Raw genomic sequence first — 13897 nt, forward strand, 5'->3', positions numbered from 1 at the left:
AGTTGAGCAGATCCTGCCATCTGTCCGTGTTGAAATCACAGTGGAGTTTTACGAGCCTTCTTCCTCTTGTTAGGCCTCGAAAGACAGCCTTCATCTTCTCATCAGGAACATAATGCAATATAATGTTTCTTTTGTGATAACTTACAATTATTCCAACACTCATGTGCAGGGGAAGAAGAAGAAGCGGAAGAAATCCAAGAGTGAAACGCAACAAGGCGGTGAGATGATGGTCACATTGCGACATATGATGGCGGCAACTAACACGTGTGTGTGTTTTCCAGCCGCTGCAGACGATTCATCGCCGCCGCCCAAGCGAGCGCACGTGTCACCGGACGAGGCGCCGCACGTGCACGCTCTTCTCACGCATCCGCGCTCGCTGACGACGGCGGCGGGCGCCCACGCCCGCGCTCACTTGTCGCGGCCGCACACCGTCTCCCACCTCACGCACACACATTTGTCCCAGGCCAGCCCCGCCTCCTCCGTGGACTCCCCGGCCACACCCACCGCGGCGCTGGCGTCGCCCGCCGCCCCGGCGCCAACCCACACGGAACACACGCACTCCCCGTACGGGCACACGTCGCCATACGCCGACCAGCCGCTCGCCCTCACCACCAAGCCGCTGCGCAGCACGCACCCGCTAGGTCCGCCCACGTCGTCGTCGCCATCGCACACGCCCCCGCCTCTGCCTTTCCTGGTCCCGCCCCCTTCCTCCTCCTCCTCCCACCACAACAGAAGAGCCAATCAGGTGTAAAGAAAGATTTTGACAGCAAATGTATTTTAGTAAGAAAAAGAGAATTTTGTGGTCAATATTTGACTTTTGTGTCTTTTTTGTAAAAAATTAATCACCTGCGTTACCTTTACTCATCAAATAAACGTCATTCACTTCCTCTTCTTGTCACCAGCACATGACTTCCACTCTGACGGCAGAGTCCTCTTTATACGACCCCTCGGTCACGTGACCTGAGGCGTCGTGTCCGGGGTTACGTAAGCGCGCAGGCGGATGTGTCCGTATTTGGTCTGGCAGGTGTGCGTGCGTGGGATGCAGGTGCTTCAAAAGCAGACAAAGTTGTGTGAAGACGTTTTCCACAGGAGGATGCAAGAAGCGGCGAAGAGAGCGGTCGTGGTGTCGGTGAGCAGCTTCGAACCCGGAGTTCCTTTCACCGCAAGGCGCGGCGCCCTCAGAGACGCCAAGCGTATCCATCGCATCCTGTCCAAACTGGACTTCAAGGTGGACCTCCACCAAGACCTGGACAGCCGTCAGATCTACTCGCTCTTTCGGAAAGGTAACTCACCTGTACGATTAATAATACTGCATATTTCCTCATACTATATTACCAAATATATTGTACTGTATACATATATTGTAGTGTACTTACTGTAGTACATTGAATGAAAACAATATTACTGACTCACTATCAGAAACTGATAGTGATAGTAATACTTTTTTATGATCTACGCTTATGTAAGTCCACTTTTTATCTCACCAAACTAACCTGTCATCTAATAACCTAGCAGGCTCAAGACATTGATACAACGTTGATGCATGTCCTTTAACACTGACTTTGTTGCAAAAAAGTTGTATTTGTAAATTGAGACAACGTTGATGTTTCAGAAATGACCAAATTTCAATGGTCAAATCAACGTCACAACCTGACTTTTTTTTTTCTTTTTATTACTCTAAAGGCCTTAGTTGGCCACATGCGTGGACAGCACCATTTATCAATCAATCAATCTTTATTTATATAGCCCTAAATCACAAGTGTCTCAAAGGGCTGCACAAGCCACAACGACATCCTCGGTACAAAGCCCACATAAGGGCAAGGAAAAACTCACCCCAGTGGGACGTCGATGTGAATGACTATGAGAAACCTTGGAGAGGACCGCATATGTGGGTAACCCCCCCCCTCTCTCTAGGGGAGACCGACAGCAATGGATGTCGAGTGGGTCTGACATAATATTGTGAGAGTCCAGTCCATAGTGGATCCAACATAATAGTAAGAGTCCAGTCCATAGTGGGGCCAGCAGGACACCATCCCGAGCGGAGACGGGTCAGCAGCGCAGAGATGTTCCCAGCCGATGCACAGGCGAGCGGTCCACCCCGGGTCCCGACTCTGGACAGCCAGCACTTCATCCATGGCCACCGGACCTGTGCCCCCCCCCCTCCCTCAAGGAAAGGGGAGCAGAGGAGAAAAGAAAAGAAACGGCAGATCAACTGGTCTAACAGGGGGGCTATTTAAAGGCTAGAGTATACAAATGAGTTTTAAGATGGGACTTAAATGCTTCTACTGAGGTAGCATCTCTAATTGTTACCGGGAGGGCATTCCATAGTACTGGAGCCCCAATAGAAAACGCTCTATAGCCCGCAGACTTTTTTGGGCTCTGGGAATCACTAATAAGCCGGATTTAGCTCTTATTTCCAAAATTGTGTACACTACTGAATTGGGGTCTTATGGCCCTTATGTGGACACTTATACTGCCATCTGGTGGTGTCAGAAGATTATAACATACAATGGAATTTGGGGGGAAAAAAGTGTAAAAATGCCGCACCGATCCGGCTGTCGATCTCACGATCCACTCTTCCCTCACTCGTGAACAAGACTCCGAGGTATTTGAACTCCTCCACTTGGGGCGGCATGGTGTAGTGGGTAGAGCAACCGTGTCAGAAACCTGAGGGTTGCAGGTTCGCTCCCCGCCTCTTACCATCCAAAAATCGCTGCCGTTGTGTCCTTGGGCGGGACACTTTACCTTTTGCCCCCGGTGCCACTCACACCGGTGCAGCCATGCTTCCGTCAGTCTACCCCAGGGCAGCTGTGGCTATGAAAGTAGCTTACCACCACCAGGTGTGAATGAATGATGGGTTCTACATGTAAAGCGACTTTGGGTACTTAGAAAAGCGCTATATATTATTATTATTATTATTGGGGCAAGATCTCCTCCCCAACCCGGAGATGGCACTCCACCCTTTTCCGGGCGATAACCATGGACTCGGACTTGGAGGTGCTGATTCTCATCCCGGTCGCTTCACACTCGGCTGCGAACCGATCCAGTGAGAGCTGAAGATCCTGGCCAGATGAAGCCATCAGGACCACATCATCTGCAAAAAGCAGAGACCTAATCCTGCAGCCACCAAACCGGATCCCCTCAACGCCTTGACTGCGCCTAGAAATTCTGTCCATAAAAGTTATGAACAGAATCGGTGACAAAGGGCAGCCTTGGCGGAGTCCAACCCTCACTGGAAACGTGTCCGACTTACTACCGGCAATGCGGACCAAGCTCTGACACTGATCATACAGGGAGCGGACCGCCAAAATCAGTAATGCGGACGCTGTATCGATCCGTTGTGGTGAAGAAGGAGCTGAGCCGGAAGGCAAACCTCTCAATTTACCGGTCGATCTACGTTCCCATCCTCACCTATGGTCATGAGCTTTGGGTTATGACCGAAAGGACAAGATCACGGGTACAAGCGGCCGAAATGAGTTTCCTCCACCGGGTGGCGGGGCTCTCCCTTAGAGATAGGGTGAGAAGCACTGTCATCCGCGGGGAGCTCAAAGTAAAGCTGCTGCTCCTCCACATGGAGAGGAGCCAGATGAGGTGGTTCGGGCATCTGGTCAGGATGCCACCCGATCGCCTCCCTCGGGAGATGTTTAGGGCACGTCCGACCGGTAGGAGGCCACGGGGAAGACCCAGGACACGTTGGGAAGACTATGTCTCCCGGCTGGCCTGGGAACGCCTCGGGATCCCCCGGGAAGAGCTGGACGAAGTGGCTGGGGAGAGGGAAGTCTGGGCTTCCCTGCTTAGGCTGCTGCCCCCGCGACCCGACCTCGGATAAGCGGAAGAAGATGGATGGATGGATGGATGGATGGAAAGTGTAAAAATAAGAATTAGCATGTCACTAAACATGAAGTACACGTTTGTGTACTTATGGACTAAGTACATCATATCAAAAGATGATTCTTAGTTTTTATTCTAATTAGGGTCCTATAAGCCCAAATAGCAAAGAGAAATAAAAAAAGCATGTAAACAAACAGCTTGGGCCTTAAGAGGTTTTAATCAGTCCAACAAAATAATACACAAAAATACCATAATAATACAATTCCAATTCCAAAACCAAACCCGCAACATTCAAAATAGCAATCAATAGTCAACAATTGAGAAGACACACAAACATGACACAAAAGTAGTCAAACAAAAATTAATAATGTCAACAACAGTATCAATATTACTAAGAATTCCCACATAGCCGTGATTAGAAATCCCTCATTTACATGAGCATCACAGTCATTTATAAAAAAATAAATATAAAAATGTTTAAATGAACAACCTGACATTGAATAAACATCGACAAAAAGTAAGTTGTTTCGACGTATTTTTTGTGTTGTAGAATATTGGTTGGGAAATGACCAAATTTCAATGGTCAAATCAACTTCACAACCTGACTTTTTTTTTCTTTTTATTACTCTAAAGGTCTTAGTTGGCCACATGCGTGGACAGCACCTTTTAGCTCTTATTTCCAAAATTGTGTACACTACTGAATTGGGGTCTTATGGCCGCTTATGTGGACACTTATACTGCCATCTGGTGGTGTCAGAAGAGTATAACATACAATGGAATTTGGGGGAAAAAAGTGTAAAAATTAGAATTAGCATGTCACTAAACATGAAGTACACGTTTGTGTACTTATGGACTAAGTACATCATATCAAAAGATGATTCTTAGTTTTTATTCTAATTAGGGTCCAATAAGCCCAAATAGCAAAGAGAAATAAAAAAAAAAGCATGTAAACAAACAGCTTGGGCCTTAAGAAGTTTTAATCAGTCCAACAAAATAATACACAAAAATACCATAATAATACAATTCCAATTCCAAAACCAAACCCGCAACATTCAAAATAGCAATCAATAGTCAACAATTGAGAAGACACACAAACATGACACAAAAGTAGTCAAACAAAAATTAATAATGTCAACAACAGTATCAATATTACTAAGAATTCCCACATAGCCGTGATTAGAAATCCCTCATTTACATGAGCATCACAGTCATTTATAAAAAAATAAATATAAAAATGTTTAAATGAACAACCTGACATTGAATAAACATCGACAAAAAGTAAGTTGTTTCGACGTATTTTTTGTGTTGTAGAATATCGGTTGGGAAATGACCAAATTCAACATGTTCTCAACATTGTTTCAATGTCTGCTGGGAAGACGAGTGTGAAGGTGGTCCTCCTTGTCATTGCAAATATTCCAATAACGCTGCCATTCTTTTGTGCTGCAAACAGTAGTTTTTCTGTTTTTAACGTTTTATGATTCATAACCAGCCTCCCACATTCATAAAACGTTAACAACATAAAAACTATAATAGACAAAAACAAATGTTTGCACCACAAATGAAGCTGGGGAAGGCTGGTGTGAATCATAAAACGTTAACATAAAAAAACATAATAGTTGAGTATAGTGAGGAGGTTAATTTGGTCTACTAATAATAAATGGTGGAGGGCAAGGTAGCCGAAACATGTCAGGTACAAACAATCTTAATATTCAGGCTTTTAGAGATGAACCTTGTTTTTTTTAATATAAAACTAATAGAACGTTTTTGTAGCACCAACGAATGGGACAAGTCGGGGAAATGTTTAATATTGCTTGGGGGCTGATTATAAATAGTAACAAAAACTATAACTTAAAAGCTTTATTAACTAGACAAAACACAAATGAATGGGACAAGTTTAGGGAGATTTTGACAAAATGGGGGGCTAGTTTGATGAATAAAATGTTAACATAAAAACTATAATAGTTGGACAAAAAACATTTGCAGCACAAATGTTTGGGAATCTTGTGGGAATCAAAATAATAACATTAATAAAATAGACAAAATATGCAGCACAAACGAAAAAGTCAGGTTTGACAGATGGGGAAGACGTCACTAGTCAGAAAATATGATTTAGAATGACTTATAAACCTTATAGATAGATAAATAGTACTTTCAATCAATCAATCAATGTTTATTTATATAGCCCTAAATCACAAGTGTCTCAAAGGGCTGCACAAGCCACAACGACATCCTCGGTACAAAGCCCACATAAGGGCAAGGAAAAACTCACCCCAGTGGGACGTCGATGTGAATGACTATGAGAAACCTTGGAGAGGACCGCATATGTGGGTAACCCCCCCCCCCCTCTAGGGGAAACCGAAAGCAATGGATGTCGAGTGGGTCTGACATAATATTGTGAGAGTCCAGTCCATAGTGGATCCAACATAATAGTAAGAGTCCAGTCCATAGTGGATCCAACATAATAGTAAGAGTCCAGTCCATAGTGGGGCCAGCAGGACACCATCCCAAGCGGAGACGGGTCAGCAGCGCAGAGATGTTCCCAGCCGATGCACAGGCGAGCGGTCCACCCCGGGTCCCGACTCTGGACAGCCAGCACTTCATCCATGGCCACCGGACCTGTGCCCCCCCCCCCCTCCACAAGGAAAAGGGGAGCAGAGGAGAGAAGAAAAGAAACGGCAGATCAACTGGTCTAACAGGGGGGCTATTTAAAGGCTAGAGTATACAAATGAGTTTTAAGATGGGACTTAAATGCTTCTACTGAGGTAGCATCTCTAATTGTTACCGGGAGGGCATTCCATAGTACTGGAGCCCCAATAGAAAACGCTCTATAGCCCGCAGACTTTTTTTGGGCTCTGGGAATCACTAATAAGCCGGAGTTCTTTGAATGCAGATTTCTTGCCGGGACATATGGTACAATGCAATCGAAAAGATAGGACGGAGCTAGACCGTGTAGTATTTTATACGTAAGTAGTAAAACCTTAAAGTCACATCTTAAGTGCACAGGAAGCCAGTGCAGGTGAGCCAGTATAGGCGTAATATGATCAAACTTTCTTGTTCTTGTCAAAAGTCTAGCAGCCGCATTTTGTACCAATTGTAATCTTTTAATGCTAGACATAGGGAGACCCGAAAATAATACGTTACAGTAGTTGAGACGAGACGTAACGAACGCATGAATAATGATCTCAGCGTCGCTAGTGGATAAAATAGAACGAATTTTAGCGATATTACGGAGATGAAAGAAGGCCGTTTTAGTAACACTCTTAATGTGTGACTCAAAGGAGAGAGTTGGGTGGAAGATAATACCCAGATTCTTTACTGATTCGCCTTGTGTAATTGTTTGGTTGTCAAATGTTAAGGTGGTATTATTAAATAAATGTCGGTGTTTAGCAGGACCGATAATCAGCATTTCCGTTTTCTTGGCGTTGAGTTGCAAGAAGTTAGCGGACATCCATTGTTTAATTTCATTAAGACACGCCTCCAGCTGACTACAATCCGGCGTGTTGGTCAGCTTTAGGGGCATGTAGAGTTGGCTGTCATCAGCATAACAATGAAAGCTAACACCGTATTTGCGTATGATGTCGCCTAGCGGCAGCATGTAAGTACTAAAGAGTGCAGGGCCAAGAACCGAACCCTGAGGAACTCCGCACGTTACCTTAACATAGTCCGAGGTCACATTATTATGGGAGACGCACTGCATCCTGTCAGTAAGATAAGAGTTAAACCACGACAAAGCTAAGTCTGACATACCAATACGTGTTTTGATACGCTCTAATAAAATATTATGATCGACGGTATGGAAAGCAGCGCTAAGATCAAGAAGCAGCAACATAGATGACGCATCAGAATCCATCGTTAGCAGTAGATCATTAGTCATTTTTGCGAGGGCTGTCTCCGTAGAGTGATTTGCCCTGAAACCGGATTGAAAAGGTTCACAGAGATTGTTAGACACTAAGTGTTCATTTAGCTGCTGTGCGACAATTTTTTCGAGGATTTTCGAAATAAAGGGAAGGTGGGACACCGGTCGGTAGTTTACCATGAGGTCAGGATCAAGGTTAGGTCTTTTGAGCAGAGGATGAATAACCGCTTTCTTGAATGCTAGGGGAACAATGCCAGAGGAAAGTGATAAGTTTATAATATTTAGCACTTTGATTCCTTCAGGAGAGTTCCCTCAGGAAAATTAAAATTCCAGCAGCAGTGTACAGAATTAAGATATCATTTAAAAAGTAAATAATAAATAATGGGGGTATATGTTATTGTTTTGCATCCCCTGTCATCCTCGTACCCCCACTGGCCCCCAGAGAGGAGTTGTACAGTCTGATGGTGTGTGGCACAAACCAAAATGTTTACCACACACACAAATGGCAGAATGAGATATTTTGAAGTGTTCTTTTTTAATCCATAGTCATGTTTAAATCAACTAGTATTTTCCCATGTAGTGTGTCTTCTCGTGACCTACTCTTATGTCCGCTAGTGAACTCTATGTTTTGTCTTAAGGGCTCCTGTTTGTCGGCTCACAGAGCTGTTTTGGCCAGTTCCTTATCTGTTTTGAAGAAGCAGCTGCACTCCTTTCTGAGTGAGAGGCCGTTTTCGCTCTACATGATCTGACTCTTTTTGTTTGGACTTAGACCTGGCTTGCTGATGCTATTGTCGCGTTGTGAGGGCTGGTCTCCTAACACTTCAGTAAAACGTTTTTTTCCTTTTTACTCAACATATGTCATCCAAAAGAACTTGGGGTTGGGTGTGTTTTATTCCCTGAGAGGAAGACATTGATAAGAGGGGCCAACTTCACTGTTGTGTGCAGAGAGTCGGCGCCCGGTGGCCGAGTGTTTCCTGGCCGTCCTGTCGTCTCACGGCGAGGACGGCTACGTGTTCGGTGCGGATGGGAAGCCCGTGTCCTTGTCACGGCTGTTCGCCTTCTTCGACAACGCGGACATGGAGCAGAAGGTCAAAGTGTTCCTCGTTCAGGTGAGTTCACATTTAAGCTGGGTCACGTGACAAACAATCAAGATGGCGTCTGCGCAGGCCTGCCGAGGCGGCGCCCTGGACGACGGCGTGGTGACCGACTCGGGCGGCGTCGACGAGCCCGCCGATGACGTCTACTCTCACCTTTCTGTTCCCGTCAACACGCTGGTCATGTACGCCACCGTGCCAGGTGAGCTCGCCGAACCGCCGCGCGCTTCTTCCCGACCCGCCGTCTGACCCCGTCTTGCGTCCGCAGGCTACGTGGCGTTCATGAACCCCATGGGCTCCGTCTTCCTGCAGACCTTCTGCTCCCTCCTGGAGGAGGAGGACCACCGTCGCCTGGAGCTGACCCGTCTGATGACCCGCCTGTCGCACAGCGTGGCCTACACCTTCCAGGCCAAAGGTCGCCAGTTCGGCGTGAAGAAGGAGATGCCCTGCTTCCTGACCCGCATGACCCGGGAGGTGTTTCCTTTCGCTGTTTGGTGACGCCAAGGAACCAAGGCCGTCCTTAACTTAAACTTTTGTACATCGTGTAATTAAGTTTATTCTTTGTGTTTACAACTTTATTTTCATTTTACAATTGTGTGTGAAAATAACTTTTGCATAAATAACGGACACTTTTTGTTGTTTGAAAAAGTTCATGTGAATCTTCTCTGATGATAATAGCGTGCCAGCAACATTTATTAGCATTGGAATCTGAGTTCAATCATTGATACATAACCCATACTTGCCAACCTTGAGACCTCCGATTTCGGGAGGGGGTGGGCGTGGTCAGGGTGGGACGGGGGCGTGGCTAAAAGGGGAGGAGTATATTTACAGCTAGAATTCACCAAGTCAAGTATTTCATATATATATATATAAGAAATACTTGACGTTCAGTGAATTCTAGCTATATATATATATTTTTTTATTTATTTAATTAATTAATTTATTTTATTATATATATATATTTTTTAATTTTATTTTTTATATATATATATGTATATATATATATATATGTATGTATGTGTGGGGGAAAAAAATCACAAGACTACTTCATCTCCACAGGCCTGTTTCATGAGGGGTTCCCTCAATCATCAGGAGATTTTAATGGAAGCATTCACATACCATTCACATACAAACCTGATTGCCCTCTCAACGGGGGGTGCTTACAAACATCAGTTGTTTACCAATCTAAGGTAACACGCAAGGACATTAACACATCCGACACATATATGTAGGATTAACCGAGGGAGAGTTTAAAACCAGATGGAACAATCACAAGGCTTCTTTCAGGAACCAAAACCTGCGGAATACCACAAAACTCAGCAAACACATTTGGGACCTCAAAGACAATAATGTTGAATATTCAATAACATGGCAAATTCTTGCATCCAGCACACCTTACAATAGTGGTAATAAAAGATGCAACCTATGCTTGAAAGAAAAACTGTTTATTATTTACCGTCCAGACCTGTCATCCCTCAACAAGCGCAGCGAAATTGTATCAGCATGCCGCCACAGACGGAAACACCTCCTAGGTAACACATGAGCCAATCACCACGCCCCTACGCCAGCCTGTACCTACCCACTCTGTGCCCTATATAAACCATGGTATGTGAATGCTTCCATTAAAATCTGATGATTGAGGGAACCCCTCATGAAACAGGCCTGTAGAGATGAAGTAGTCTTGTGATTTTTTTTTCCCACACATACATATATTGCGCTCTACTACGGTATCGAGCACTATTTTTTTGGATAACCTTATTAAGACATATATATATGTATATATATAATAAATACTTGAATTTCAGTGTTCATTTATTTACACATATACACACACATAACACTCATCTACTCATTGTTGAGTTAAGGGTTGAATTGTCCATCCTTGTTCTATTCTCTGTCACTATTTTTCTAACCATGCTGAACACCCTCTCTGATGATGCATTGATGTGTGGCACGCACAAAAGTGCTTTCATCAAATGCACTAGATGGCAGTATTGTCCTGTTTAAGAGTGTCACAACATTGCTGTTTACGGCAGACGAACTGCTTTACGGTATACAAAAAAGTGACTGCTGTTGTTGTTGTGTGTTGTTGCCACGCTGGGAGGACGTTAATGAAACTGCCTAACAATAAACCCACATAAGAAACCAAGAACTCGCCCTCCATCATTCTATAGTTATAACGTGATTGGGCAGGTACGCTTTTTTATATTGTGGAGGACCTGAGTCCGCCTGAATTTCTGGAGATTTTCGGGAGAAAATTTGTCCCGGGAGGTTTTCGGGAGAGGCGCTGAATTTCGGGAGGCAAGTATGACATAACCAGTGTTGGGTTAGTTACTGAAAACCAGTAACTAGTTACATTTACTAGTTACTTTATTTCAAAAGTAGCTCAGTTACTTACACCAAAAAGTAATGCGTTACTGTGAAAAGTAACTATTTAGTTACTTCTTTTTTTCCTCTTTTCTTTTCATTTTAGTACTGTTATTGCAGTGGAGAACAATACAATCTGTTGATCAACTTGACATGCATTTGCATCACTGAACTCTGCTAAGCAACGTGGTCTACGTACAACACACAAAGACAAAGATATGTTTCAAAGGGCCAATTTATTTTAGGCCAGAACAAATTGACAAAACTATTTCAAATAGCTGGACATAAGTAACAAACAGCATAATAACAACATAGCTGTAAACCAAGGAAGGCACACACTACATACACAAAGCCTAACCAGGCGTTTTTCTCTCTCAAGGAATTGTGAAATAAAATCATGTCTGAAGCCCAGAACCCTCTACACATTTCCCCAGTTTTAGTTTAGAGATAAGGAAAGATTGCCCTGGCCCACTAGCATCCCTCTTTATGTTTGTGAACTTTATAGTCTATACATTCAGAGTGATGTGATAATGAAACACTCTAGAAGTCTAGAATGAAAGAGCAACAGTATATAAGAGAACTGACAGAGTGTGCTTACCTTCAGTGCTTAGGAGGTGAAGTGTGTCTCTCTTTACTAGCTTTCCTCGAAGCATGTTGCTTTTGTAGCTGTTTCAGCAGATTTGAATTGCTAGGATAGGAGAGAGTGAGGTGGAAGTGACGACTCTACGAAGGTGGAACTTGGAGCCAAGCTATTTCGACATAAATTGAGTGCTTACCCAAATAAACCGGAAATAACATCGCGGGCTAGCTGGACCAAACGCACAACTGTCCATCGAGTGAGTCACACTTTAAATATCGATCATGATACACGCAGCACACCATGCGTGTTATTACAACTACAGTACATACGCTGTTGAGCTAGCTGTGTACAAGCAAAACATGTAGGCTAATACTTTACAGATACTGTAATATGATTGTTCATGTTTTTCAGTCAGCACACATTGGTGTCGTATCACATTGTGATGCGCATTACAAAGTCAAACTCGCTTTGTGTTGTCGTATAAGCTATCTTATCTCTGTCTTTAGCTAGCTTTTACGGCTAATACCGTAGCATCCCGATGTGTTAGTACACTAGAAAAATAGTTCCTCAGTGTTCGCTCTTAAAATAACAATGTCGCTAAACTTTGGTTATTATACAGGTTTTGGAATGTAAATGAAATATTGTTGGCAGTTTTTGAATGCATTTTTAAGGCCCTGTGATGAGGTTGCGACTTGTCCAGGGTGTACCCCGCCTTCCGCCCGAATGCAGCTGAGATAGGCTACAGCACCCCCCTGCGACCCCGAAAGGGACAAGCGGTAGAAAATGGATGGATGGAGGATAGGATCTTTGATCCAAGACACAACTTACATTTAACTAAAATGTTATTTTCTTTGTGGTCGACAAAAGAAAAGTAGTGAGAATATCTCCATGTTAAGAAACTCGGCTTCGGGCTTCGCCATGTCTTGTTAGTAAACACAGACACACAGACAGCGCGCGGCGTGCCTCTTCTTAGTCGCCTCTTCCGCAGCGCTCCAATAAAACACACTCAGATCTTCTCAGTTTCTAGCCGATACCACAGAAAAAATAACGTAAAATAACGCAGTAACGCATCATGTAGTAACGGTAACTGAGTTACTGAATATAAAAAATAACGCGTTAGATTACTATTTACTGCCGAAAGTAACGGCGTTACTTTGTAACGCGTTAGTCCCAACACTGTACATAACCATATGTTCACAATAGAAGTTTTTACCTAAAATTGTAACTAACAGTTTTCATAGCAGGGTGGTATAGTAAGCTAAAATAAACACATTTCTTCAAGCCAAGATACAATTAGCGGTGTACCCCAGGGGTCCATCCTAAAACCAAAACTGTTTGACTTGAAGGCTAAAGTACAGGTGTCAAACTCAAGGCCCGGGGGCCGGATCTGGCCCGCGACATCATTTTGTCTGGCCCACAAACACCTGGAAGTTATATATGTCAATAAAGTACTTAATGTTTTCTCATTAAATGTAATTGATTTTTTAAATTTTGACAGAAAAAATTGCTTGAAATTGCATACCTTTTCAACTTTAATTGTATGAAATATTGCAAAAAATATTACAGTATATTATCATATTTTCCAAACATGTTTTGTCCAAATAAAAACAGCAAACTACCCATCAAATTAATAAAAATGATAATAAATGTTACGTTGTTCTTTACAGCACATTACTGTAAATTGAAAAAAAATACTACTGATTTTTGTGTTAAAATTCTGTTGACTGAGGTGCCAGTTTTTGACTGTAAAATCTGAAGTTGTTGTTCTTAACGGTGCATTACTGTAAATGGAAAGACGGTACATTTGTTTTTACGGTAGAAAAACTGGCAGCTAAGATGCCAGAATAAAAAAAGAACTTGTGCTGTTTTTCCATTAACAATATACGCAGTAATTGAGGCAAAAGGAGCTCCAACCAAGTATTGAGTATTGTACATGCTCATATTTTTCATTTTCATACTTTTCAGTTGGCCAACATTTCTAAAAATCCCTTTTTTGTATTAGCCTTAAGTAATATTCTAATTTTGTGACACACGGAATTTTGGATTTTCATTTGTTGCCACTTCAAATCATCAAAATTAAATGAAATAAACATTTGAATGCATCAGTCTGTGTGCAATGAATAAATATAATGTACAAGTTACACCTTTTGAATGCAATTACTGAAATAA

At 43.1% G+C, this 13897-nt stretch overlaps 2 protein-coding genes across 3 annotated transcripts in view; both read left to right on the forward strand.

Annotated features, from left to right (window-relative positions):
* The window catches only part of LOC133574949 (transcription factor 7-like 2), a 30359-nt gene extending 29472 nt beyond the window's left edge, over window positions 1-887 (forward strand). For both annotated transcript variants that reach the window (XM_061927331.1, XM_061927333.1), the window contains exons 11-12: window positions 170-218; window positions 282-887. In XM_061927331.1, the coding sequence (XP_061783315.1) occupies window positions 170-218; window positions 282-751 (519 nt within the window). In that variant the 3' untranslated portion in view covers window positions 752-887. The remainder of the gene's footprint in view (window positions 1-169; window positions 219-281) is intronic.
* A 113-nt stretch (window positions 888-1000) lies between these two features.
* On the forward strand, window positions 1001-9279 carry LOC133574519 (caspase-7-like). The gene is made up of 4 exons (XM_061926675.1): window positions 1001-1283; window positions 8633-8796; window positions 8854-8983; window positions 9050-9279. Exons 1-4 carry the CDS (start codon window positions 1001-1003, stop codon window positions 9277-9279), a joined length of 807 nt encoding a protein of 268 aa, XP_061782659.1.
* The last annotated feature ends 4618 nt before the right edge of the window (window positions 9280-13897 follow it).

Source organism: Nerophis lumbriciformis, linkage group LG32 (genome assembly GCF_033978685.3).
Source record: "Nerophis lumbriciformis linkage group LG32, RoL_Nlum_v2.1, whole genome shotgun sequence".
Taxonomy (NCBI): Eukaryota; Metazoa; Chordata; class Actinopteri; order Syngnathiformes; family Syngnathidae; genus Nerophis; species Nerophis lumbriciformis.